At 47.1% G+C, this 26482-nt stretch overlaps 1 protein-coding gene across 1 annotated transcript; it reads right to left on the reverse strand.

The window, feature by feature from the left end:
• Positions 1–3338: 3338 nt before the first annotated feature.
• Positions 3339–21052, reverse strand: EFHC1 (EF-hand domain containing 1; the record flags this gene model as incomplete). The annotated part of the gene is made up of 11 exons (XM_079532887.1): positions 3339–3410; positions 5360–5576; positions 6396–6543; positions 6792–7005; positions 8169–8309; positions 9590–9810; positions 10108–10300; positions 11891–12040; positions 13850–14137; positions 15598–15819; positions 20990–21052. The coding sequence occupies 11 exons, from the start codon at positions 21050–21052 to the stop codon at positions 3339–3341; spliced, it is 1929 nt and encodes a 642-aa protein (XP_079389013.1).
• Positions 21053–26482: the final 5430 nt, after the last annotated feature.

The following is a 26482-nucleotide window of genomic DNA, read 5'->3' on the forward strand; positions in this document are numbered from 1 at the left end:
TTTTTTTCTGTCTTTTGATAGAGCTACCAGTAAAAGGGACAGTTTGCTTTGGAAATATTTCCATGTTTTCTTTCTGCTTGTTGTTTGTTATTTTTTCTTAAGCCCAGAGATGATGTTCTTTTTTGCCCTCCTCTGTCTTTAATCCTCTGAAATCTTCATCCTTCTTCTGTTACGCCAAAGCATGGCATGACTTCTGTTTGGTTATGTAGTGCTGAGCCTTTGCTATAAGGCAATGCGAAGTCTCATCCTCGAGGTTTCCAATCTGCCCCCCGTTGGAGGGGCTGCCCCGAGCTGCTTCTGTCTCTGGCTTTTAGTGCAAACACCATCTCTGCAGTAACTGCTTTTATGTCCATGGCATTTCTCAGCAGACCAAGCCTTCTTTTCAGCCCAAAGAACTTTCACTGCAAACGGTTACTGGTCAGTCTTCCCTTGACTGCTTTGTGTGCAAAGATGCTGAGAGCCCTCTGTCATTGACTAGATGCTCTTCTTGCATCCCATCCTGTCAAGCTCCCTGTCATCTGCAAAAAAAAAAAAGCCACAACCACACCAACAAACCCAACCTGAAGCAAGAGCTGTTGTCTGCCACAGTGCAGGAACTGATAGACTATGCAAGTTCTGACTTTGTGTAATCATTGCTTGCTCTGCGCCCTTCCTGTGGGCTTGAAGCTGATTCTGCCATCTGTGTCTATTACCAATGTAAGGTCAGGGACTGAGTAGTCTGTGATTTTTAGTGTGCAGTGTGGTGTTCTCCTGTCCTAGTCTAGAAACCTTTGAAATACTGGCAGCAGTTCTCTCTTTTTGTTGCAGAGAGTTCAGGGATGGGCTTGGGAAGAGAAGAGGATTGAAGAAGAACAGATGTAGCATTTCACATATAATTTTTGAGTGACTCTTACTTTGTGGGGCATTACAGTTATGTTTTGTTGTTTTGTTTTTTTGTTTAGGATTTTTCTTACTCATGTTTGGGTTAGTGGTAAAGACAAGTTCTGGTTCCTCTGTAGGACCCCTTACCCTTATCTTGTTGTTTTAAGATGTATTTCTGATACGCTTCCCTGTCGGAGGGGAGGACTACCCTAGGATCCTCCTCTGACCCCCAAGTTATTCCCAAGGCCTGTAGGTACCACAGCATTACTGCAGTGCATGGGGATTTGCAGCAACAGCTGCTTCTTACCTTGGATGAAGTTTTGGTAGATGGAGCCTGACATGCACCAACAGTAGGTGGAGATTTGGGGGTCTGATTTACAGCCTTCCTGGAAGCTTTGTGAGCATGCAGTAGATGGTTTGTTTGGCAGGCTTTGTACTCAAACTGTGAAGTTTGTTACGTAGCCTCGGGGCTGTGGGTGGGAGTTTTGCTGGCAGAGAGGAAAGATGGCCATTACGAAAGCCAGGCGGAGGCACGTAGCTTTCCTTCAGGTATGTTGAATTCCATGGACCAGAACTTCAGCAAAAGGAACTCGAGGAAAATTTGTTGTTCTTCCATATTCCAAAGTTTCGAATTTTGGAGAGGGGCGGTGGGGAAGCGACAGTCTGCAATATTTTATCCATCTCTCATTTGTTTCATTCTTCCTGTCACGTAAATATATATATATTTTTTTTTTGTACGGTTTATGTTCGTTGTCGTTTATTGTTCAATGACTTTTGTGATGAACTCAACAGAAGTATTTTCTGAAATAAATAAATAAAAGGCATAGATTCTTCCATTACTGCTGCTTGCTGACGCTTTACCATGCTGCTAAGTTAAGAGAGCAGGCTGGGATGGGCCGTGCTCCTCTCCCTCCTGCCACGCCAGATGTGTCCATAACTTTGGTCCTCATATTCCCCATAGCTAGGGCTCATATTCTTGAATTTCCCATGTCTACAGCATGGGCAGCTGCTTCTGAGTTAGTTATCAGTGGCTGCCTCGCTTGCTGGGAGTGGAGGATATGGGCATTTGTAGGATATGATTCATTTGATGTGGTTTAGGTGCATAGTTTCTGGTGAGCTCAATTGTATGCTTTCTGCAGCTGGCCCTGGGCATGCTGCATGGGTTGGTTAAGTATTAGGTTACAGCTTTCATAGCACATGCAGAAAACAAATTTTCACTTTCTTTTCTACAGCCTGTAACTGCTGTAACTTCAACTGCAAGTTCTTGGGCCTCTGGAAAAGCTGTGTAGGGTGGCTGTTAGAAGTTAAGTCTTTTGCAGCTGCTGCTGCTCGGAAGGCACCTCATACAACACCAAGCCATGCTTTGAAATCTGAGATGGACCTGAGATTGCTTTAACAATTCTCAGTCAGAGAGAAGAGCAGCACAAAATGGGCCCAGAAGGGAAGAGCAGGGACCTTTCCTGAAACAGGGGAGGCAGTGGAAGTGGGAACCCACAGCACAAAAAGCTGAGTTAAAGAGGCATTTTGTTCTCTGTGTGCATGATAGCTGCCCTCCGTCTGCGCTCAGTGGCGATTCCTGGCAGGTGTCAGCTGGGCTGAGAAGGTTCCTGCCATGTTTCCTTTCAGGGAGAGCTGAGCAGCCTGAGCAGAAGTGTCATAGCCCTATTGCTATGCCAACGGTTAGTTTTTCCTTTTCATTGGACCTGTCCTGTAAGATGACAGTTGCATGAGCTGGGGTTAGATGTAATCTCAGTTCTAAAACCGTTCTCCCAACCCTTTGTTAAAAAATGCAGAGCTGCTGTCAGCACATCTGTGTGCAGACCCTGCAATTTCCATGAGATACGTGAGAGCAAAACTACTACTCCATTTCAAGTAAAGCCACAGTCACAATTGGCTTTGTGGTAGTGGGTTTTTTTCTTACTTTAATCCTTAGCTATTCTAGTCATTGAGGTACATTTATTTAAAGCCTACTCTTTAACACTTTCACAGCAGCCATGCATAACTTTATAGTCACACTAGCAAGCATGCATTTATTATGGTTTCTGACAGAGCTCTTAGGTCTTCTTGCAATGTAAATAAACATTTAAACTGGCAGTCTTCACTGCAGGCCCCTTTCAACTCTGTATGAAATCTAGATGCTTGTCACTCCATTAGCTCTAGCAAGCCTTGCTGTACAGCATTAAAAAGTTGAGAGATCAAGTAGAAGAACCTGGCTGTGGTTCTCCAGAACGTTTCTTTTTTCTTGTGGGTTTCATTCCAATATTCAGCAGTTAGGAGGTTGAATTTGGTGGCAGCAAAAACGGCAGGAGTAGGTTGGGAAGGTTATCCAAGTGAGGGTGAAATTAGGAAGGAAGGAAGGGAGAGAGGAAAAGAAGCAAAGGTAAAAGGCACAGCGTCCTTTCTGAAGTGTGAGGTCTCACAGTCAGCTCAGCTAAAGATATCACTGCTTGTCTTGTGCTTTGGCTTCCAGGCGAGGGTCACGAGGGGAAGGCCCTGAGGAAGTCCCGGTAGTTTATCTTGTCATCTCCACAGCAGCACAGGTCAATCAGCTGGGGGGAAAAAAGAAGCAATGCCAGAAAGAGTTGGAGGAACCTGCAAATGTTTTTGTAAGGAAAAGTGCCCAAGGTACTCTATGTGACAGAGCAGAAGAGCGGACTGGCTCTGTAGTCCTGGATCACAGGTAACCTTGAGTGCCTACAGGTGACACTGATGCAAGGACAAGAGTTAAAGTGTTAGGGTTAGGGTTTGCCCTCTAAGCGTCACCACAGTGACACCAGAGCCACAAAAAACGGAGCTGTGGCCAAAGACTGGCAAAGGCCACAGCACATCAGAAACCTCACCGAAATCCCTGCCAGAAGCAGGATGGAGGCCTGCATCTGAACAGGCACCGTTTGGTGGTGTCTCTTCGGTACGTGCACATGGCAGCAAGTGGAGACACAGATAATTGAGCTCAGTGACAGCCCTGCTAATGAACCAGTTCTGGTATCCATGCCTGACCCTGCATTGTGTTACAGAGCTATAGCCTTTGTATGCTTAAGGGGAAGAAAGAAGGCTTTTGTTTCCTTAATTGCATAACTAATCTCCTTCTGACACCCAGGGAAATGGAAAAGGTCTAATATCAGAGTTCCTTGAAAGGATTCTTCTTCCCCTCGTCGCCTGGAGACACATTTACTAGGTTTGCTCTTGTGTGACTGACAGCTGTGCTCCTCTCCAGGCCACACAAGTTAACCATCTGCCATGTGCTTCATTTACAGTGCTGCCATGCTGCTATGGGCTCTGGGCACGTTCTTATTAAGATTTCAAGAGAGATGCTTTTAGTGCCAAGGTCTAGATGGAGATTCAAACTCAGTTATTACAGACTTTTTGCTTCGACTCCCATTCTTGGCATGAGTGAAGAAAGAGCAGTCACCAGCTAGTTCCTCAAGGCCAAGGGATCTCCAGTGGACTCTGGAACAGCAAGGATGGGTGCTGGCCAAAGGCCTCAGTGCACTCAGTGCACATTCAGGGACACCAGCTGCGTGTGATGCACCTTTCCATGTCTGTGATGCTCACAGTTGGCTGTGGTAGAACATGTTTTTCTATCAGGGGCAATACTCTCTCTGGTTCCTGGGTTTCTTTCAGGCGTGAGCCTGCCTTTACTGGCCCCTAATCTATTGTATATCACTTTGTGCTAAGAAAGCATCCTTGGCAGTCATGTTGCTGGAAGCATTCTCCCTCCCCTCTGCAGGCATTTTTTGTTGCCGTTTCTCTCACGTTTTCTCTTAGGCAGACTGATCTCCATGGGCTTTCACTCACCGTGCCCAGCAAGGCTCTGCTTCAGTTGGGTTAACTTAATGGCCACAGGGGGCCTGAAATATGGCAGCACAGAAAGCTAAGTTGCCTTGTGAGCTACAGGCTCACTGAGCTTCAGCAAACGGGCACAAATGCAGAAAGATGGATCGTAGGCTGACTTCCCACAGCACGATCAGGCTGCCAAATAAACGTGGAAAGAGTTTGTAATGGTTATGATTATTTTTTTCTTTGTCAAACATTTAGTTCTTAAGTCTTCAATTCAGCTGCTGTTAAATTCACAGTGTGTCTAAGCTTTCATAAGGGTGATCCCCTTAGCATCTCAGTGTCATCTCTACTCATGCCCAGGTGTGCCTAAGTCACAACACTCAGTAGCTCCACAGGAACCTATGCTTCATCTCCATCACGATTTGCAACCTCCTCTTCTGCTCATCTCTAAGGCTTGACCAAGCCTTTCATAGCATGCTGGGGACAACCTGCATTATGTAAAGGACAGGAATTGTTACTTCCTCCTTTAAGAGAAAGGTTCGGTCCAACAGCTCAGAAGCCTTTCTGAACTGGGATTCTTTCACCCTTTTCTTGGAGCTGTTCCCCTCTGTAGGACAGAACGGCTGTTAATTCAGCCTGGATTGGGTTGGTTTGTAAAAGACATCTTTCAGAACACGACAGGGGGTGAAACTCAATATGCACAGCACCCCTTCCTTCTGACCTTGTTAACCAGAACGGCGCTGGTTGGCACTTTCAGGCTGTCACAAACAGATAAAAATTTTGCTTTGTTGAGGAAACCAGACTCATCCTTGTCACAACAAAGTAATGCCTCCCGAATGTTACTGTAGTTCAAGTAGTTATGGAGCTTCAGCTCTTCCTGAACCCGTGCAATTAGTTCATCCAGTTCCTGCTTGTTGGTCCCTGGAGCAGGGACATCACTGTGGAAGGAAAGAGAAAATAGAAAGTAAAAGTTACTTCTTACAGCCCTACTGTGATGTTTTCGTGCTGGCTGCCCCCCATGGCTGACCAGGCTGTATTTCTGAATACACAGCAGGCTTCTGGGGTGTTTGTTTTTTATGGCAAGCTCATCTCAGATTGAACTTGCAGGTGAAGCTAAATCCTGATACTGGACATTAGGGAAACTGCTTTCTGTCTGCATGACATTTGCTTTGTGCACCAAATACTTTGGAACAAAGAGGGTTTGCTTGTGTGTTTTATATGGTCCCAGGTACTGCATGCAGCTCAAGTTTCAACCAGAGCCTCTGAACTTCCACAAACTGACTCAAAAGGGTGTCCTGAGGTTACAGGACTGTTACTATGTGGACTACAGTGGCTCCAGACAGACAGCTAAAAAAGGAGATGATGTACAGGCTGTGACAGGCTGAGAGCCAGAGCAAAAGTGAAAACGAATCCACCAATGCTCCTCTGAGCCTGCAACCAGATGAAGTGACTGTTAGCAGCTCCTATCACAGTTTACTGCTCCCTTTTGGAAAAAGATGACTGCATTCATTCACCTGAAGGTGTCTCTGCTGCTGAGCCAGAGCTGTCCCACAGGGTTTTTGGGTCAGTGACAGCCGTGACATGATACTGTACACTCTTGACCACCCGCTGTATCTGTTCAGACACATCCTTGGAGCTGCATAATCAGCTGAGCAGCCACTAGACAGCAAACTGGAGCCCGTGGAAGCTGCTGGAAGTCCCCTAAGTTGTCAGCCCCGAGTCTCACTTAGCTCCATGTGCCATCCTTTGAAGCCTACCTTTTGGCAGTCTCCTCCACCACCTGCCGTGGGTGAAAATGATCCCTCATGGACTGCAGTGTTGTCGCAGGAAAACTTTCTGCATTGCTTTCCATATAATTGAGCACGTATTCATCAGCATCAGTGATAACAAACCTGTGGCCAAACACTGTGGGAGAGGTATTAAAGCAAGGATGTATCTATTTTCCTAATTATGTCCACGGTCCACACACTGACAATAACAGAGTTACATCAATTCACACCAGCAGGTGATGTGGAAACTGAACAGCAGTGAGATCCAGAAGGTACAGATCTTTCTAATGATGGAAGGTATATATGCTGTCTGTGCAATAAGTGACAGATCAGGCAGCAAAAGCCAATGCTCAGAGAGTATTACCAAGCCAGACCGGATCTTACCTTCAATGGTAGAACCAATGGTGAGGTCAGAGGGCCCGTAGTACACAGCATTCTCTGTAGTAGAGCCTGGTTTGGCAACTCTGGTCTTTCCTAAGTATTTGCCTCCAATGATGCCAGAGTTACGGACTGGTGGCTCGTAGATGCTGATCATATCATTGGAGAGGAAGTAAGAGAGGATGAAGCGACGCTTGGCGTCCACAGGGTTTGGTGATTCCTGGAGGAAATGCAGTGGCTTTGGAAAAGAACATCTGAACCATGCCCAGAGTTTATAACTTTTTTTTTTTTCTAGCTGAGTAAATCTAAACAGCTGATTAGGCAAAAATTGCATATACACTGTCACAGGGTAACAGCATTAAATACCTGAATTTCAAAGCTTACTTGCTCTAGTCAGGCTAACAGAAGCAGAGTTTGGGCTGCAGTGACTAAGAGCATTCAGTATTTCCAGACTGAGTAATTCAAGAGAAAGGAATATCCTATATGGAATGATTCATCATGCAGAGGAAGGCTGGCTGTAAAGTTTAGTATTAAAGTTATATATTTCATTTTAATGATTGCCCGAGAGGGACTGGTGCTGCTTTCAGCTCTTACTCACAGGAAGACACTCCCCTGACACACCATTGGTTTTACTTACTTAGTTTAAAATAAAGTTGATCTGAACTCATCAGCTGTGACCTTTAGGAACTCCTGCACAATAGGGAAAAGAAATCAGCCCTTATTCACCCTGAGTGTTTGGAGAGGGCAGGCACCAGGCAGCACAGGAAATGCCATCGCTGTTGCTAGACGTGCCAGAGGTTCCTTGCATAAACCAGCTGCAAAGCTGGTACAAGGGCCAAAGCCTGAACACTGTTGCTGTGGGTGGAAAGCACCGTCCCCGTGGACTCCCCTGCTTCTACACTGACGCTTGGCTGCTCTGCCAGCACAGCTCCTTGCTGGCTGCTGCAGCTGGGATTAGCCTGGGGAAGGACAGGTGCTGGGATCCAGCAGCAGAGAGACAGCAAGCTCACGCTTGTGGCAGCAGCTGGAGGCAGGCAGAGGCACAGAGCCCAGCTGCAGTGCTGTTTCAATTAGGGCCATCTGTCACGTGCTGATGTCAGTGGGAGTTTTTCCATAAATGGCTGTGGTTTTGTAGCACATCTATTTTACACTGCCTGGCCTTGCTGTGTTTTTTTTCCCCTCCTACCTTTGCGTGCCACTAATTATCACAGCAAGCACACAGTAACCCAATGGGATCTCCTAAGGGTCATGTGCTCCTTATTTCTTGAGCCACCAGCAAAGAACAAAATTTGCTACCAGCCTTGTCTGAGCAGCATGTTCCTGCCGTTCTTCTAACTCTACAACACGAGCTGACACGTGCACAATATCAAGGAAAGGACTTACCAGGGCTACCTGGTATCGCAGCACTTTGTGGTCATTCTCCAGCATTTTAATTACATCTTTCCGGGGAGGCTTTGGAAACAGAGAAAAGCAGTTCTGAAGGGAGTCTTCGAGGAAGCCGTAACCATTATAGGGAGGAATCACCTGCAGTCAGAGGGGATACCAAGGAGAAAGAGCTGAAACAAAGAACACAAAAATGTTTGCAAGACAGCTTATAAGAAAGCATCTGTTTGAAAAGACTTCTTCTGTTGCCAGGTGCCAACAGCTGTGACACTCTGCCCAGCAGAAATGCTCTAGGCCAGCCACGTGTTGGATCCATATCCCTCATTTATAGAAATATTCCATAAGAGCTAAGAAAATCTCAACATCAGAAAGCCAGGTAGTTTTTCTGAATAAAGAGACTAGGGGTAAACTAATAACTAACCCTTCCTGTGTACAGGAACTCAATCACCTGTGTGGTTACACTATTAACCTAAGCCCCATCGTGTCTGTGGACTGGGCCAGCTAATACTCCATTCCATTCCTTCGGAGGTAACATGGGCAGTGACCATCTCCAACAGGCATTTGGGACTCAGCAATTCTTTTTTGAAGAAGTGAGATAGAGTTTAGTGGTATGACTGCAGCCAGACCATTCCAGTTTGCTTGGCAGCCAGAAAACGAACCCTGACATACAACTTTCTAGTATAGGCATAGTCAGAGTGCCAGTTCTGTCCTTTACATTACTAACAATTGACATTTTGACTTTCATCTTAATTTGACCGTCCATCCTTGGCTTGCCTTCTGTGAGTACTGCATCCCACTGTAGAGTCCTCAGTACAGGAGAGACGTGGACCTGTTGGAGAGCATCCAGAGAGGAGCCCCAAAAATGGAACAGCTCTCCTATGAGCACAGGCTGAGAGAGCTGGGGCTGTGCAGCCTGGAGAAGGGAAGGCTGCAGGGAGACCTGAGAGCAGCCTGTCAGTATGTAAAGGAGGGGTGTAAGAAAGAAGGGGACAGACTCTTCAGCAGGGTCTGCTGTGATGGGAAAAGGGGGACTTTTCAAACTAAAAGTGGGGAAATTTAGACTGGATATAAGGAAAAGGTTTCTTATGATAAAGCTGGTGAAGCACTGGCACAGGTTGCCCAGAGACTGTGGGTGCCCCATCCTTGCAGACAGCCAAGGTCAGGCTGGATGGGCTCTGAGCACTGATGGAGCTGTGGGTGTCTCTATTCAGTGTAGGGAGTGGGACAGATGGCCTGTAGGGTCCCTTCCAACTCAAATGGATTCTGTGATTCTATGATTCCTCAAGTTGCTCTTTAATTTAACCCTTAGCTTTCTTTGACTTACTCTTCCACTTGCTCTTTTCTTTAAGAAGAAAATACACTACCAGAGCACACATGGACTGCAGATTTCCCTCTCTCCCTTTCAAAACTGCTTACAGTACCTGTGGTACTTCCTCAGGTGGTTTCTCCTTTATCTCCACTGGCTGGAAGTCTGTGATGCCAAATTTGTCACGATAGAAGTTACGTGTGAACTCATCACAATCATAGATGAAGAACGTGCGTCCAAGGAGGGTGGTAGGTTTGCCAACAGCAAAATCTTTAGCCGTGTACCACTCAAGTACCTCCTGATCAGAGATTTCCAGCACGCAGCTTGGGAAGGTCTCTAAGGACAAGGGAGCAAAAGGGAAAAAAAAAACCCAAAGCAATCAGGTAAATGTTAATATTTCTCAGTGAAAAGGTATGCAAAAGAAAGCAGTATAAAAATCTCCAGAGGGCTGTTGGTAGTGCTCTGCTTCCCAGCATACAGACTGTAACGATCACTGAAAGAATACTCCTCTGGCCACAAACTGATGACGCCTGCAGCTCTTGAACTGATGCACCTCTAACACAGTTTCCACATCTACCTCCACCCCCCAAGGTGCTTTAGCACAGACAGACGTGCTGGCTGCTCCAAACTTACTTTTCTTGTCCACAAAGGTTTTGGGCAAGCGCTGGCGTTTTATGAGTACTGGGAATGGGTCTCTGCCATCATTGGGCTTGTGGACTTCCCGAACCTCCACTGTGTCATCTGCCAGGTAGTAATGGATGATGTAAGGCCGATTCTCACCAAACATGCTTTTGGTGTCATCCCACATGGCGTAGAAGCGAAGGACCTGAGGCGGATAAAAAACAGGCAGCAAAAAACAAACATGGATTAGAATTACTAAGTGCTTTGTCCAAACGATTTTGGCTAAAAAAGGACGGGTGATTGGAAGTAACTCAGCAGTCTTCTCTGCCAAGTGCAGAAGAACCAAGCCCTTGTACTGTGAGCACTGGGATTTTTATAATGAAACTTAATAAAGTGAGGCAGAATTTAATTTTGAAGGTTTCATGGCAAATATTGAGGTTTCATGGCCAATTCTCTACCGAAGGCAGAGGGATATGTCTGTAGTTATTCTGAGGATACTGCATTCACTCTAGACCCCATCTCACTTCTATAGAAAATGTCTTGTTTTAATCCAGGCTGGATGTGGCTCTGGGCAGCCTGCTCTGCTGATTGGTGACCCTGCACACAGCAGGGGGTTGGAACTGGATGAGCATTGTGCTCCTTTTCAACCCAAGCCATTCTATCATTCTATGATTCTATTCTATAATGGCACAGAAATCGAACAGCTCACACTACAATGCTTCCAAGTCCATCACCTACTGGGATTGCTGCAGATAGTGGAACAGCTCAAGAGTTCCTCAAGGTGCAGCTCCTAAACAGGCCATCCAACAGCTTCCACGGAGTTGGCCCAGACTTGAGTCCTTAAGGCTAAACTATCAGTAATACAGTGGGCATAGTCTAGCTTACATCCAAACAGTAAAACTGTTTGCCTTTCTCAAAACAAGGCAATCATATCCAAAACAGCAACTGGATATGATTCTGACTATGCTAATGCCCAGCTGATGTCCAGTAACTGTTTGAATGATAGTCAGGGTTGCAAAGGCCCACAATGCTCATGCAGTTCCAACCCCCTGCTGTGTGCAGGTCACCAACCAGCAGCCCAGGCTGCCCAGAGCCACATGCCTTGAATGCCTGCAGGGATGGGGCATCCACAGCCTCCTTGGGCAACCTGTGCCAGTGCCTCACCACCCTCTGGGGGAAAAACTTCCTCCTAATACCCAACCTAAACCTCTCCTATCTTAGCTTAAAACCATTCCCCCTTGTTCTATCACTATCAACCCATGTAAACAGTCATTAACATTGAGCCCTGCTGTATTTACTACTATAGGGTGGTCTATAGGGTTTCTTACACCGTTGTTAGATGATAAAAAGAAGAAGGACAAGCAGGAAGAAGAGTGCTAGTCAACTGTGTGCACAGGGAGAATGCAGTCAGAGCAACTGGCATTTGTATTTATCTGAAGCAGTTCACTCTAGCACCTAGCTTCAATGTTTTGGGGGAATGTAGCATACCCATTTCTGATAGAACAACATTTGGCCTGGTCTGCTAACTTCTGAAGGCAGGTATCCTATGTCATCACAACAGAGAGCAAGAAAGAAACAGAGAATCGTTACAATGGGCTCTGCAGCCCAAGGAGAAACTGCTTACAAGGCACAAACTTGAGCAAAAAGATGAAATATTTTGTTTCTCACAAATGCGAAAAAAGGAGCAAATCTGGAGTCTGTCCAGTGGACTGAGATCTTTCAGAATGAACAAAGCTGCAGGCACTCACAAGATGCAGGTTTCTGTGACACATACAGATGCTGCCAGATCACTCACCTGCTTGTCGTAAGTCAGAAACTGTTTGAGTTGGTCAAAATCTGATGGTGTGATGTACATCCGCACGGGCATCCGACGCAGTTCTGTGTAGGGATCAAAAACCATTTTCTCTGGAGGGTTCAGTTCAATTCCTTGGCTCTCCAGGAATACCTAGGAAAGTCATCCGATGTATGAATTGCTGACTTGAGTTCTGAAGATAAAAGATGGGTTGAAGCTATCTGAAGATCAGAGATTACAGGTTGCCTGAGATGAGTGTTGCCAGAACACTGCAAATTCATTCTGCATAGCTCACCAGGCTGCAGGGGTTTCAGTTCATTGCCATAGCAAACACAACAGGGGACAACTAAGATGTTTCTTGCTTTGTCTGCCCTTATTATGCAGGGCAGTCCTGCCCCCAACATCCTCAGTCCAATTCTACTTGAGCACAATTTTCCTTGCCTTTGGGGCATTAAATGGAGAATAACAATCAGTTTGGTCTCTTCTCTGTGAATTAAAAAGATTACGTTAGTGTATAACCATGGATGTAAGCAGTCTGAATTTGTAAGAGATTCAGTGTTCTCCATTCTGTCAGACACTGGAAGTTTGTGTGACCCACAGCAGGCCCTCCAAGGCCCCCTGGCCAGAAGGATATGTGTCCAGAGTAGCAGCTTTAGTTCATCTGCCAGGAGAAGCACATTTCCCACAGAAAGAGGACAATCTGTTTGTTTAGAAAGGGATTTTTGGCTTACCTTAGATGCATAAACAAACTCTAGGGTATTACTTGTGCATTCACCTCAGTCACTGAAAACAACCACAGAAGTCAATGGACTTCTTCCTTGTTTGGCTTTGGGATGTGGCCTGTGAAAATACCCAGCCTGGGAAGCACCTGTGCAAACACCTCCATTGGGCATGTGAGATCACCCTGAAGATTCACAGGGCAGGTTTACACTTTCAAGCTCTGATCTAGAGCATGCCAGTTGATGATAAATAGACTGGTGGCCTTGAAACGTAGACCCACATAGCTTGTGCCATGTTTTCCATCAAACAGCCAACATTAGCAGGAGAACCAGATCTTCATCTGATGTCAACTGACTTGAACGGCCATCTAGTTCCAGCAGAGCAGATCCCACATGCACTCAGCAAAGATGTATGTACTAACAGATTACATGACTGGGAACATTCCTGGGCACTGAAGCCAACTGGCAAGGATCAACCCGCATCTAAACTCACTCAGCCTCCAGAACAAGTTGGCTGCATGGAACTCATCTATTGGGAATGGTCCCCAGAGTGCTCAAACTCTTGAACTGATCCTGGGAATTGCTTGAAAGAATAGGGATTGGCCAGGGCCCAGGTTGCACTGGGGACAGTCTAAAAGAATACCAGTATATTGGTATATGTTACTATCAGTCACTGTGTTGTTGTCATTGAATGTAACCGGTATAGAAATAGCTAGGAATAAAAAACAGGCAATGAATAAACAGTCTTAGGTCAGCTTATATTATGATTCTAAATCCACTGACTATGGTTTGTTGCAGATGAGTGCCGAGTTACTGACAGCATTCCCATCCCCTATTCTTATCAGAGGAGTATTAAGCTGGAAAATAATTAAGATTGGTAATTTCCCTCTCGTCTACGCACAATGGTTCATCAGGACTCTAAGCATCTGAACTGTTGTACAGATAGAAGTTAATTAAACCAATTCTCCTAACCCAGAAACAACCTTAGAATTTGTAGTGTAGGGTGCAGTCTTCAGGACAGAGAATGGTGCAGAAGTATGAAACTGCTCTCAGAGCAAATACTGTACCTTGAAATACCTGCTGTTATGAGGAAAGAAGTCTCCACAAAATGTAAAATGAAAGATCACGAGCATTCTCAGGGTGAGAGCTGCAGATAGAGAATACCAGACTGGATTCTAACGGATCTTGCCTCGTGTAACACCTGGGATTCTTCAGTGTCACTTTCTCCATGACAGGAACTCACCTGTGTGAATGGATCGCAGTCAACGACGCGGTATGTTCTGCCATACATGGTGATGCTGATGCCTCGATTCAGATCCTTCCAGTGGTAATGATCCCTGCCGTCGTTCTTGGGCACGCGATGACGTCTGATCAGTTTGCCTTGAGGAATACCAGAGTTCTTCACGACAGGCTCCATGACAGATATGGTGTCATCTTCCAAATGGTAATAGATACCGACTTGGCGGATACGGAAATGCTCTTCTGTAGAGAGAGGAACGTCTTCCTGGAAATAGGCATCAAACTTCAAAACCTGCCAGGGGGACGAGGTCCCAAAGGGAGAGAGAAAGAAACAAACTGAACACCACGGTTAGCCTGTTAAGCCAAAGAATGTACTTCCAATTTGGCAGTGAAAAATTACTGGATTGTAATCTATAAAATCATCAAAGCCAGCTGTTAGCCCAATCTGTGACTGATGATGGAGGCTTCACGAGGGCCTTCATCAACATTTGCCTTCTCTAAGTTTGGCTGCACAAGACACTTGTCATAAATACAGCACTTTCTTTTCTCCATGATCATCTGCTATTTTACCTACCAACTAGTGCTTGCTTACTGTCAGCATCTAGTTTACAGACATATCTGACTTTCTTTCAAGGGTCTGCAAAACGATCTGGTGATTTTAGTTAACAGTTTGATGACATTTGTGGTTTTTTGGACCTGTATTATTCATTTGAACTCACATCTATCCAGCATAGGCAGGAAGAGGCAATCTGTTCTGGAGGAACGAGGAAAGAAATCAGGACACAGAGGAAACACACACTGCATACCCTGCCAAAAGCCAGTCACTCTCAGTCCCGTGAATGAAAGAAGGACAAGGAATATTGCCTTCAAGAGCATTCATTGCTTGTAAGAGGACGTAGGTGGGTAACCAAGCCTTGCATACCCAGCCTACATCAGCCCACTGACCTATGTAATCAAGCAGTTACTACTACAGTTTGAATGAAGGGACAGGGAAGTATCTGACATTAAAACAGCAACGTTTACATTACTTTGAAAGAATGGCCCCTGAAGCAGTAACTAACACAGGACGTCTGTCCCCCACCCTGTCTCCCATGGGTTGTCTTTCCAGAGCTGCCTGGCAGCGTGCAACCCCTGCATGTGCTCAGGGCTGCTGAGCCTTTCACACTCTGCAGGGACTTTTCTGGCTGCAGCTGCAGTTCAGAGCAACCAGCACGTTAAAAGCGAGGGTCAGCTCAGGATTGCAGACACAGAGCCACCTCCTAGTCTGACAGGATCACCAAGATTTAATGCAGGAAGCAAAGCTGGAGCAGCAGGCTCTAACACGCTGTGGTGACAAGCATGAGCATATATAGATAGACCAAAGCTAGACAGTCTAGCAGGAACTCCAATGCAGAGAGACTTCACAGTTTAAGCTCAGTTACAACCTCAGTACACTTTTGGAAATGCAGGAGGGCAGGCTGTGTTTTACAGGGCAATGGTTATAAACTGAAGCTTTTCAGAATTAATCAAATTTCTTTTCAAACTCCTGCTGGAAATGCTCCGGCGTAACTCGCAGGGAATGTCTTACATCGTTTATGTATTATAATCCTCCTCCTGAGCAAAGAAAGCCTCTTTCACACTGGGGTTCAGCTGTCTCTGACTAAGGGCTATGGCATCTGAAAACTGCTGTACGCTGTCCCATGAACCCTGGAGCTGACTGTTTATGTCTCCGAACTCAGCCAGCCGATATTCCTGGAATAAACTTCTTTATACCTTTTTGTCCAAAGCCACGTGTGCTGGAAGGAAGCCTGAAGGAGGAGCCTTCTTGGCTCGCCCGTAGGTCAGCGTGGGTCCCGTGTTGGATAATTCATCTAATTCAGCTTGAGAAGGCTGATTCACATACAGTCGCTCCCCGCCGATCCCCACTGTTGGCAGCCGAGAAAAGGCAAACCCATTTTTGTAGCCCAGCGTCTGCGAGCGATGAAAGGATGTTTTCTGTGGAAGAAAATCCAGCTGTTAAAATCCTACAGGCACTTAGTAGATATTGCTACTGAAAGCACAGAAGAACAGTGACAGTTTGATATCCAGAATGCCTCCACAGTGATTTATTATAACCTAATGCAGCAGTTACTTAATGCTTACATCAAGAAGGCTGAATAAACACTAAATGACTGGAGGAACAAAGCATCAGAGTCAACTCAAATCCTTGTGCTGGCACAGGCTTATCACAAGCCTCAGTGTCCAGAATGGGGCAACTGCACTTGATCTGCCCTAGTATTTAGCTCACAAACCTTTTGTTCCCTATTCTGTGCTCCAGCAGTGCAAAGCTCCAAGGGACCTCACTCTGTTATGCCCCATGATGCTGCCTTGACTACTGCAGGAGTGTAGCTGTGCACCTTCTGTGCTTTCTGTTGCTGTTTTGTTAAACCTCTCCTGGGGATTTTGCAGGATTTCCCTTGCTGCGTTCAGTCAAGGTGTGTCATGCCTCCAGACCTGGAATTAGGAAACACACTGCAGGGTATCAGTTCTCCCCACAACTTATGTCAAGGTTTGCACAACCACAGAGTAAGGTGCTGCAACAGATCCATGAGAAACCCATTCTGACAAACAGAATTCTGTCTCTGTGAGCGCCGTACAACACTGACGATAGGATTCTCCTGTTATTTTTAGCTTTGTTGGTTTATTCTTGGTTTTGACCTTCTTAGAGCCCTTTCCTGTCTTTGCTATCTGCTTCATGTCAGCTATCAAGCCGTTCTTCAAGTGCAATAATTATCCACGTGCCACAGGAAGGTCCCCGCTTTGCTCATGGGCACAGAAGAAACATCAGAGCTGTGAACAGAACGTCGGCTCTGTCTGCCCAGTTGTGTTCTTCCCTGCTGAAGAGGAGGATTGGACTTGGCTGGCAGGAGGCTACTCAGCTTGCAGTACAGCCCACATCTGCTGCTGAAAGCATTTGGAACAACGTGAGGCTGGCTGGTCCCACTGGGCTTTCGGCACTTAGAACAAGGAGAGCAGGAGAAACTGTGAGTCCACGAGCATGAGCCATCCTTGGAAGCATTGCCTCCTTCCTGGAAGCATTCCAGACCAGGCTGGATGGGGCTGTGAGCAACCTGGTCTAGAGGGAGATGTCCCTGCTTGTAGTAGGGGGATTGGAAACGGATGATCTTAAGGGTCCCTTCCAACCCAAACCATTCTATGATTCTACGATAAAGTCTCTGCTTTTACTTCGAGTTTTGCCAAATCAAACAGAATTGCAGGCATTTCTAGCCCTGAAGGAAAAAGCTTCAGCTCCTTTGCCAGACTGCGACTCGCAATCAGTGCAACCTCAGGCATGTGAACCACTTCTCCTCCTCCCCCTCCCTCGCCCCCCATGGTTAAGCCTCTAATCTTATTTATACCTTCAAGGCCCCACTTGAATTTCTTGTAATTGCCTGTTTTCTCGCTGAGCTGGTCCTACACATGTCGCAGTGCAGTCAGAAAAACACGGTCAGGTGAAAACAAGAGAGTTTACTAGAGACACATTAACAGAATGTTTCATAAACAGCAGCCCTGCCACAGGATTGCCATTCCTTCCTGTTCAATAAATACCAAAGGAAAGCTGTGGGAATAACATTAAAGGAAAACCAAGAAGTTTGTCCTTAGATTGGCAATATCAGTGCTTGTCAGAAGCACACAGGCTTTTAAGGGCATGAACACGAGGCTACATCTCACAATATCAGGTGAGTAATGCAAAACTGAAAGGGAAAACCCAGAATGTAAACTCCTGATCTCAGTTGCTGCCAGCCCATATTGGATAAATACTACTGAATTAAGTTTTTCTTGCCATGTCTGTAGAGTTTCATACAAACACCTGGGCTCCATCAGCAGAGGGGTGGCCAGCAGGGACAGGGAGGTGATTGTCCCCCTCTGCTCTGCTCTTGTGAGGCCCCATCTGCTGTGCTGCATTCAGGGCTGGAGCCCCCTGTACAAGAAAGACAGGGAGCTGTTGGAGAGGGTGCAGAGGAGCCACAAAGATGATCAGGGGACTGGAGCAGCTCCCCTACAAAGACAGGCTGAGGGAGCTGGGCTCATTCAGCCTGGAGAAAAGAAGGCTGCGGGGTGACCTCATGGCAGCCTTCAGTACCTAAAGGGAGCCTACAAACAGGAGGGGAACCAACTCTTTGAAAGGGTTGATAACAGCAGGACAAGGGGAAATGGTTTGAAGTTGAGGGAGGGGAGATTTAGGTTGGATGTCAGGGGGAAGTTCTTTGCTATGAGAGTGGTGAGGTGCTGGAACAGCTGCCCAGAGAGGCTGTGATGCCCTGTCCATCCCTGGAGGTGTTCAAGGCCAGGTTGGATGGGGCCCTGGGCAGCCTGGGCTGCTATGAAATGTGGAGGTTGGTGGCCTTGCATGTGGTGGGGTTGGAGCCTCATGATCCTTGAGGTCCCTTCCAACCCAACCACTCTGTGATTCTGTGATTCTGTGATTCTGTGATTCTGTGATTCTGTGAAACTGCTTCTCCTCCCAGGGTCTCAGTTCCTTAGAGTGCATCTAAACCAGTAACTAACTACGTTATCTTATCTGAATGCAGAGGTTTTTTACAGCACGTCTCCAAATTCACATGAAAAACAAGAATTATGCTGACCATTTTATAGGCTGGAACACAGAGGCAAAGTGAGGTGATAGCACTCACTGAGCAACAGTGCACAGACATTTCTGGGGTCCAGGTGTCCTTAAACATCACCAATAGGGCAATGCTTCCAGTTACTCTAAAATAACAATCTGCTCTGCTAAATCCTGTGGGTGTTTCTTCTGCACACAGTGCCACTGATGTCAGTAGAAGCATTCACATGACTAAAGCAGGTGGGGTTTTGCTGATAGAAGAAATAATATTTCGCTAGGGGCAGAGATTTGCATTGTAAATTTCCAAGTCGTTACTGAGAATAATGCTGAGATAACCTTTATAACTGCACGATTGAGAGTATTTGGTATGAGTGAATGACTCCATTTACTGTTGAAAATTCAGTCGTCACTGACTTAGAAAACAGTGTGACTGTGCTGGAAGGCACCAGCAAGACTGGTACAGTGGAAGTTAAGAGGCTCTGTGAGTGATACGGATAGAACAACTTTTGACTGACCTGCAGCAGGGCTCAGCATCCCTTCAGAAGGTTTACCCTTTCAGATCCCAAAGCGAGGACTGGGTTAGTGTCATGGTCTTTCCTTTGGGGAGAAGGATCTACCAGAGGTATCAGGAAGACATGGAAGGGTTAGTTTTCAACATTAAGATCAAAGACGTGGAGCAATGCCCCAATGTTTTGGTTTGTTTGTTTTGCAGTGGAGAATGCCCCACGATCACATGCAAGTGCATGATGTTCCTTATCCTGCAATGCCAGAGCATACTGGGGCCTTTCCAGGTACTGGGAGGAAATGGAGGAGCCCACTCTTAAAACTATTAAGTTCCACAAAGATATCAAGCATGCCCTGGTGTATCCATTTCCTACTGAAGGTGGTGAACATTGCTTCTGAGAGAAGCTGTCAGGAAAATTCAAGGGCATTGGTTTCTCAGACTGCCATTATAATAGCACTGAGTTGAAGATGAGTTACAGTGTCAAGACCTGAGATATTCACTTCCCATGGAGAAGGAAGTGCAGAGTTGTCAGCTGCTCCAAAACAGTACTGGAAGGAACTTGGGGAGTATCACTTTTCATCTGTGGTACTGCTTTTGCAAGAGGATATTGGGAAGATTTGGGGTTATCAAATCCTCAACTTGTGGACCTGTGGGAGTGGGGAAAAAATACCTTCCTTGTTTAGATATCTATTCAGATGCAGAGGATGAGGCTACTTCTTCCAAGGAATATTAGTACAGCTGAGAAGTCTCACTTCCTTGAGAATCCTGGAGGCTGCAATGGTATCAGTTCAGTGGAGGGATACCAGTTCTCTGAACAGACTGTCAGTTCTCAGGTTCCAAAGCATCAGTTCCATATGCCTATCAAGGATTAAATTCTCCAGGGGATAGAAGGAAGGCATTTATGGAAGCATCAGGTGACTGTATGGGTCCTGGTTCAGGGCAGTATCAGAATGAGAAGTAGGCTCATAGAATCACAGAATGGCCTGGGTTGAAAAGGACCACAGTGATCATCTAATTTCAACCCCCTGCTGTGTGCAGGGTCACCAACCAGCAGACCAGGCTGCCCAGAGCCACGAAGGAAACAGAACACATCCCTTTGAGAAAACTGAGGTGGTTCAGAGAAACAGTGGTCTGCCTGTTTATAAAGTCAGTTTTGGAGTAATGCTTCCCTTGGGGTATCATATGAATTGGCAGGGCAACTAAAGAATGGATTCAGGGGTACTAGATCTCCCAGGGTTAAGTTTGCAGATAGTGGTTCTGTTTTGGGAAACCTTACTCTCCAAAGCTATCAGGGCAGTTTAAGGAGATATCAGATTCAAGATGCAATGGTATGTTGGGGATGAATTTAAAAGCACCAAGGAGGCTGGGCTCAGCCATATCTGCTTGTCTGGGAACAGACTTGAAATTGCATTGGGAAAGCTCAGGGAGCTCCTGTGGATGAGGTCAGGGGAATCAGGTAGGTTCAGAGAGTTCAGTTCCCCAAGGAGCGAGCTCAGCAGGCAGCTGTTGGCTTTGGGAAAAGCCAGCTTCCCTGGGAAAAGAGTTCAGTGGGTATCAGATCCCTTGGGTGAGTTTACAGGGATCTCAAGTCCTTTGAGAGTCACTAGTGGATATCCTGAGGGGTGTCAGGTGAGCTGGGGCGTAAGGTATTCACAGGATACCAGTTCCCCCGGGGATTTTAGGTTAATTGAGGAGGTACCCAACCTCTCATGGGGATTAGTAGGTGGGGATTAGTCAGGCAGGCTGACTAGGCTAGGCCTTTGAGGAGATATAAGGTGAATTTGGAGATGACAGGTCTCCTGGGGAGTTAGAGAAGGGTCTGAAGGAGTACCAGGTTCCCTGGGAATGTGCTCAGGGACACCAGGCTTCCAAGGGAACCAGACAGGCACGGCTCACTGAAAGGACCCTGGAGCAGCTGGGCTGTGCAGAGGCCTCATAGGGCTCCTTCAGCAGGGCTGCAAGACCAGGCAGGGACTGGGGGTACCCCGGATGGAAGGGGCCTGAGGCACCGATGCCGAGGGTTCCCGGGAGCTGGGCTGCCCAGGCGCTGCGCTCACCATGGGGTCCCTGAAGGAGCAGCCCGGTAGGAAGGGCAGGCCCGACCTCGGCTCCGAGCTCATGGCGGCTGCACTCGCTCCCAGCGACGCCGTCTCCATGACAACCGCTGGGTGCGCCCCAGTGCGCATGCTCACTAAGCAGAATGCGCATGCGCACTGAGCCGCCCCGGCGCTTCGCGCCTGCGCACTGAGCCGCCCCGGCGCTTCGCGCCTGCGCACTGAGCGAAAGGGAGAGGGGTTGCCGTAGCAACGGGAGGGCGGGAGCGGCCTTGGCCCGGCCGCGCGCCCTGTGGGGCTGGGCCCCGGGTGCCGCCGGCCGCGTTGTGTGCAAAAACGGCCGCCTTGGGGCCGGGGAAGGTGCTCCTGATCGTATTTCTCTCCTTTGAGACGTCCTTCAGCCTGCTGCAGGCTGCAGCCGTGTTCCCTGCGCAGTTGGGTCTGTGTGCGTGGGACTGAAACAGCGCCTGTCTAAAGAACCGGCGGCAGCAGCCTGACCTCCTGGTGGGAGAAAAGGAAAGGCAGATCTGTACCTCGGCGCTCAAAATACTCAATAGGAAAAGAGCTTGTGCTCATTTACCGTCTGCTATGTATATATACATACATGTTAGCTGTGAGAGATAGGGGGTTGTGACACTGACACGGATTCCAACGTGAGTTTTCACGTTTAGGAAGCAGGAAGGGAAAGTTCCTGTGGAAAAGTTGCTCTGAAGTGTAACAGAGTTACATCAATCACCATGGAGAAAAGAGGGTTTTGCGTTTCTTCCCCTTGGTGCCTTTGAGGCAGAGCAGGCTGTGATTCACAGGCAGGCAGCAGGATCTGAGAGTTTGTAAGCAGAAGTCAAGCAGAGAGAAACACAGAGACAAAAAGCAGCAGGGAGAGATAAAGGCGTCTGATGAGCTCAAAAAAGGGAAATAACTTGAAGGCCAAGCAGGGCTGAAAGGCAGCACGCAGACAGTGAGGAACCTGGATGTGGGCGATGGGGCATAAGCAATGTCTGATTGCTCCTGCTGTGGTATCCAGACGTCATTCACCAGGTATCTTGGGCACAACAAGGGCCAGTGCCTTCCTCAGGGAAGGAAACTTGCCTCCTTGGGCCGTGTGTTATTCTGTAAGGTAGTGACAGCAGCTTTTTTACAAGGCTGCGTGGCAAAGTGCCTCTTATGCACAGCTTGCAGTGGGGCAGGAGAGCTGCAATCCCACAGTTTGCAGGGGCGAACTAAAGCAAAGAGAGGCCATGAGATTTATGCAGGGTCACAGAGTAGAAGCTTCGGCTCCAGACATGAGCAGGGACTGGATCAGAACACTTCAGATCCTCTGAGTGTTTGAAGGCAGATGGGGATGAAGAAAGTCGTGGCAGAAAGGGGCATCTTTGACACCAACTTCTGTACATTCAGATCAGTCTTGGCATGGTTAAGACAAGCCTCGTCAGCCACTTGCATCTCTACAACTCTGCTCAAGAAAAGCAAAAGGATCAGTGCTTCCTGTATCAAGATTTCCTAGCTCTTATCTGCTTAAAGCCCATGTGTTTTGGAGGAAAGGCTGTGCTGCTACATCTATTCACACCCCTGTAATGTATGGCAATAAACAGCCCAACCTGTGAATCCCCATGCTACAGCAATGGCCGATGTTTCAGTATGCCCCATCTGTGCTCTGAGGGATCCAAGGACTACTTACAAAGGGTTTGTTAAAAAACACTTTGAAGTATGGGCTTGCTGGCAGTAGGCTGAAATGTGATACTCACAAGCCTGGTAAAATCAGGGATTCATAAATCAGAATGCTGTCCCGCACTGCTCTGTTGTCATTTGTACATTGCACACTTGGATTTTTCCTTTCTTCCACACGCCATCTATCCCTCTGGCTCCAATTTGATAAAGGCATGTGAGGGCGCTGCTAAAAAATGAGCTTAGCGCTCTTCACTTCATAGCTAGAGGAACTGCTTTTGATGGAGAGCGGATCTTACCTCCAACCTGAACAAAGCAAACAACGTCAGAATAAATAAGCTGTCAGTGGGGACAGCTGCAGAGTTTAAGACCCAGCAGGTGGCTTAATCCCTTATATTTCAGGTATGTTCAGTCCTCATTTTCACGCTGGATGAACATACTTCTCTCTCTGGATTCAGCAGGAGCAGCAGGCAACGTGGGGAAGCATTCTTCCCCTGACCTACTTGCAGAGCCGAGCATCAACAGCTGCTTAACAAAAGAAAGAAGGAAATATCTCATTTGGAGCTGCTCGCTGAGGCTCTGCCTCATATTCCCAGAGATCTGCAAGGATAAAACCAGGCAAAGATTGCCTTGGGGTAAAAGAACTCTCTCTTCTGACGTAACTGAGAATATCTGCAGCAATATCAGGTGCTCGAGATCATACCTTCTCTCTCATTCCCCCCTCTGTGTGAAGGAGACAGACCAAAATGCTTTGTTCCTCTGACTTGGAAGCTCTTGTATTTTTTGCATTTGACTTCATCTGCTTGGGATAAGCCCGTTCCCTCTGTTGCTAATAACAGTCTCTAGCTTTCCAGGCACTGAGGAGTTGTATGCGTTAAATCAAATAGGAAAGGCCACGTAGGAAGTGCATTCCCTGGAGCAGTATTGCCAAGCAGCATACCACAAGCCTCTATTTTTGTTTCTTGTTAACAAGGTTAACAGCCTTGTTGTTCTGTTTTGCTATTTTGTCCCATTCTTCTTCAGCTTTTACTTCATGGAAACATAAAACCTTGGCTTCACTTGTCTGGCAAAATCCCTGTCACTTACGCAGAGGGCGAGACGTTTGCAAAGCACATCCCTGGCTCGGAAATGCATCTCTCTGCAGGGCTGGCTGCACGCCCGCTTGAGTGGGAGCATTTTTTCCCTAAGCCTGTCTGCAGAGTTCCAGCAGGGCCTGCAGGCTGTGCTTTCGTGGCACTCGGGCCTCTTGCAGCCACGAAGGTGAAGGCATCTCGCCCTCTGCTGGGTGGAAGCACAGCAGTACAGAGGCCTTGCTCTGTGTGCGACGATATGAAATAACGACCGAAATGACTTGGCACTGTGCTAACAGAAGGAAAAAGAGCTGACTTCCTAAGCGACTGAAATTCACGCCGATGGATATCCTAGAGGTGGGGCATGTATTGCAATTGTGTGTGGCCATGCTTTCTTCCTAATGATTCATAACCTTCTGTACTTGTGCATTTGGGAACTTCACACCACACCGATCATTTTACTTTCACAGTTTTGTTTTGTTTTGTTTTTCACTGGAGGTTTTTAAATAATGATCAGTACAGTACAAAGCTTAAAACATTACCAATGTTTTCAACAATACAAAGTCAGCAGATGGAAGGTGGGAAGGGGATGGTTAATATCTAACCCCCAGACCCTTCTCTACTTCCCAGGGGAAAAAAAAAAAAAAATACAAACTCTTTTTGTCCTTCTGTTTAGTAACAAACAGTGCTTAAAAATAATCTTGTCAGTAAAAAATGCAAATTGCAAGGCACATGAGGAACCCGTCCTTGCCCTGCTACACAAATCACTAGGCAAAAAATCCAAGTTTAAGGCGAGTTTAAGGTACCTCTCTCCATCCTCCCCCTTCTGCTCCACCACAGACCAGCAGATAACAAAGAGGCTGCCCCTGGTTCCTTCGGTATAAATCCCTGCAGGTAACAGCATAAGGCACATTGGGACGACTGCTCAGCTGACCTGCGCAGATCCAACTTGTGAGATCTGCTCCAGTACCATCGTAGGGCCAGAGATTCTTGAGGGTGAGGGCCTCAGGATCCAAAAAGTGCTTAACTCCCTGCCACCAGGACACCCAGCCCAGCCGTGCCTCCTCAAAGGAGCACCAGGATGGACGAAGCCGTGCTCCAAGCAGCGAGCCCAAAGGAGAAGACCCTGGCAGGCTCTCAGTTTAGCACAGCTGCATTTTTACTGTCTCAGCAGCTCTGGTCTCCTCTAGATCAACAGCACAGTTCTCAGGAGGGCACTGGCAGCCACTTCCCAGGCCCTTTTCTTGAGGTGGAACAGAGTGCTCAGCATGTTGAGTTTGCTCAGGTAGGCAGCCGGGTGCGTAAGGCACAAGTCCTGGGATGAAGGAACAAACCTCTTTGTTGGAGGAAGACGAGGAGGATGGAGACAGAGACAGGGGAAGCTCCAGTGTAGACAAGTCCCTTTGGACACCAGGGGTGCACCCTCACAGCAGCAGCAATTTGGGTGGCAGTTGCCTGCAAAATTGACCCATCATAGTAATGAGGAAGTCAGCTCCAGGTCTGAGTGCAGGGCCACGCGGGCACATGAGTGGCTTCACTTGAGGGGTACCATGGGGATATGCAGAAACACCACTACTGTCACACCACAGTTGATTCAGAAGGAGAAGTTCCACTTCTGCTGTAGCACGGAGATGACATTTGACCAGAAATACCTCAGGAAATTCATGAAGGACCTCCTCCTACCCTGCTGTGAACTGGACAGCATTACTGCAATCATCCTTCTTTAGCCAGGGGCTGGACATCACATATTTTCACAGCCTTAGAGAAGCAAACGCCCGGGTGACCCCTGTCTTTTGATACCAGTATTACTAAGTGATAACAGCACAGTGCTGTTAGCAGCAATGCCCACTCCCTCCGTTTTAGTTCAGAACAAAACCGTGGACCGGCCTGTAACTGGCTTCTTCTCTGTTATCTGCCACAAAGGCAAAGCAAATCTGGCTGTGAGAAGCAGCCTACCTGCTCCTACTGGAAGTCTTCTCCCAAACTGAGAGGAGACCCACGTGTGCAGGCAGCCCTGCTGGCCAAGTAAGCTGGCTGGATGTTAAAACCAGGAGAAAATCACTGACATTTTTTCAGTAGGGTTGCTTTTCTGCTGGTCCATCTCCCAGCCATTTTCTTGCTCCATAGTCAGATAAACCTCTGTGCAAAAGGTGCAGTGTGAGGAGGGGTAAGTCAATAAGCAGCGTAGGAAATGAAGTCATTACCAATTTCTGAGTGCTCCTAAGCTGGGCTAGATGTCAACAAGGAAGCCCACAGTGAGGGGAAAGGGTGGACTAGATGACTTCTCCAAATTTCTCCTGTGATTTCTTCTCTTGTGATCAAAAATTGCTCTCCCCATCCTTTAATTTATCAATTAGGCCAGAGTTTCAGGTTTGTGCACAAAACCTTTCTTTTTGTTGCAGCCAGGTACCTACTGATAGGTGAGTTTTCAGAGATGTTGTTGTCTGGCCCCCATGCTCCTCCAGCAGCACGGCATTACTTCCTTCAAGCTAATCTTGACCCAGCTAGGACGCTCTGTAGATAAAAAAGCCGAAGGCAAAACCTTTCTGGGTATTAAATCAGGCATGCATGCACATGCACAAACACATCTCAATAATTAAAAACCAGATCAAGTGCAGAAATCAGTGCTTGCCTTGACAAATCATCTCCCCAACCCTAAAGTCTTCCTGCTCGACACCAGCAACCACCGTTCATTTGCCTGCCCTTGGATTCAGATCTGTGGCTGGAACTGATCCCGCATCTTTCTTGCTTTCAGTGAAGA

The sequence above is a fragment of the Tetrao urogallus genome (assembly GCF_951394365.1).
Source record: "Tetrao urogallus genome assembly, chromosome: 2".
Taxonomy (NCBI): domain Eukaryota; kingdom Metazoa; phylum Chordata; class Aves; order Galliformes; family Phasianidae; genus Tetrao; species Tetrao urogallus.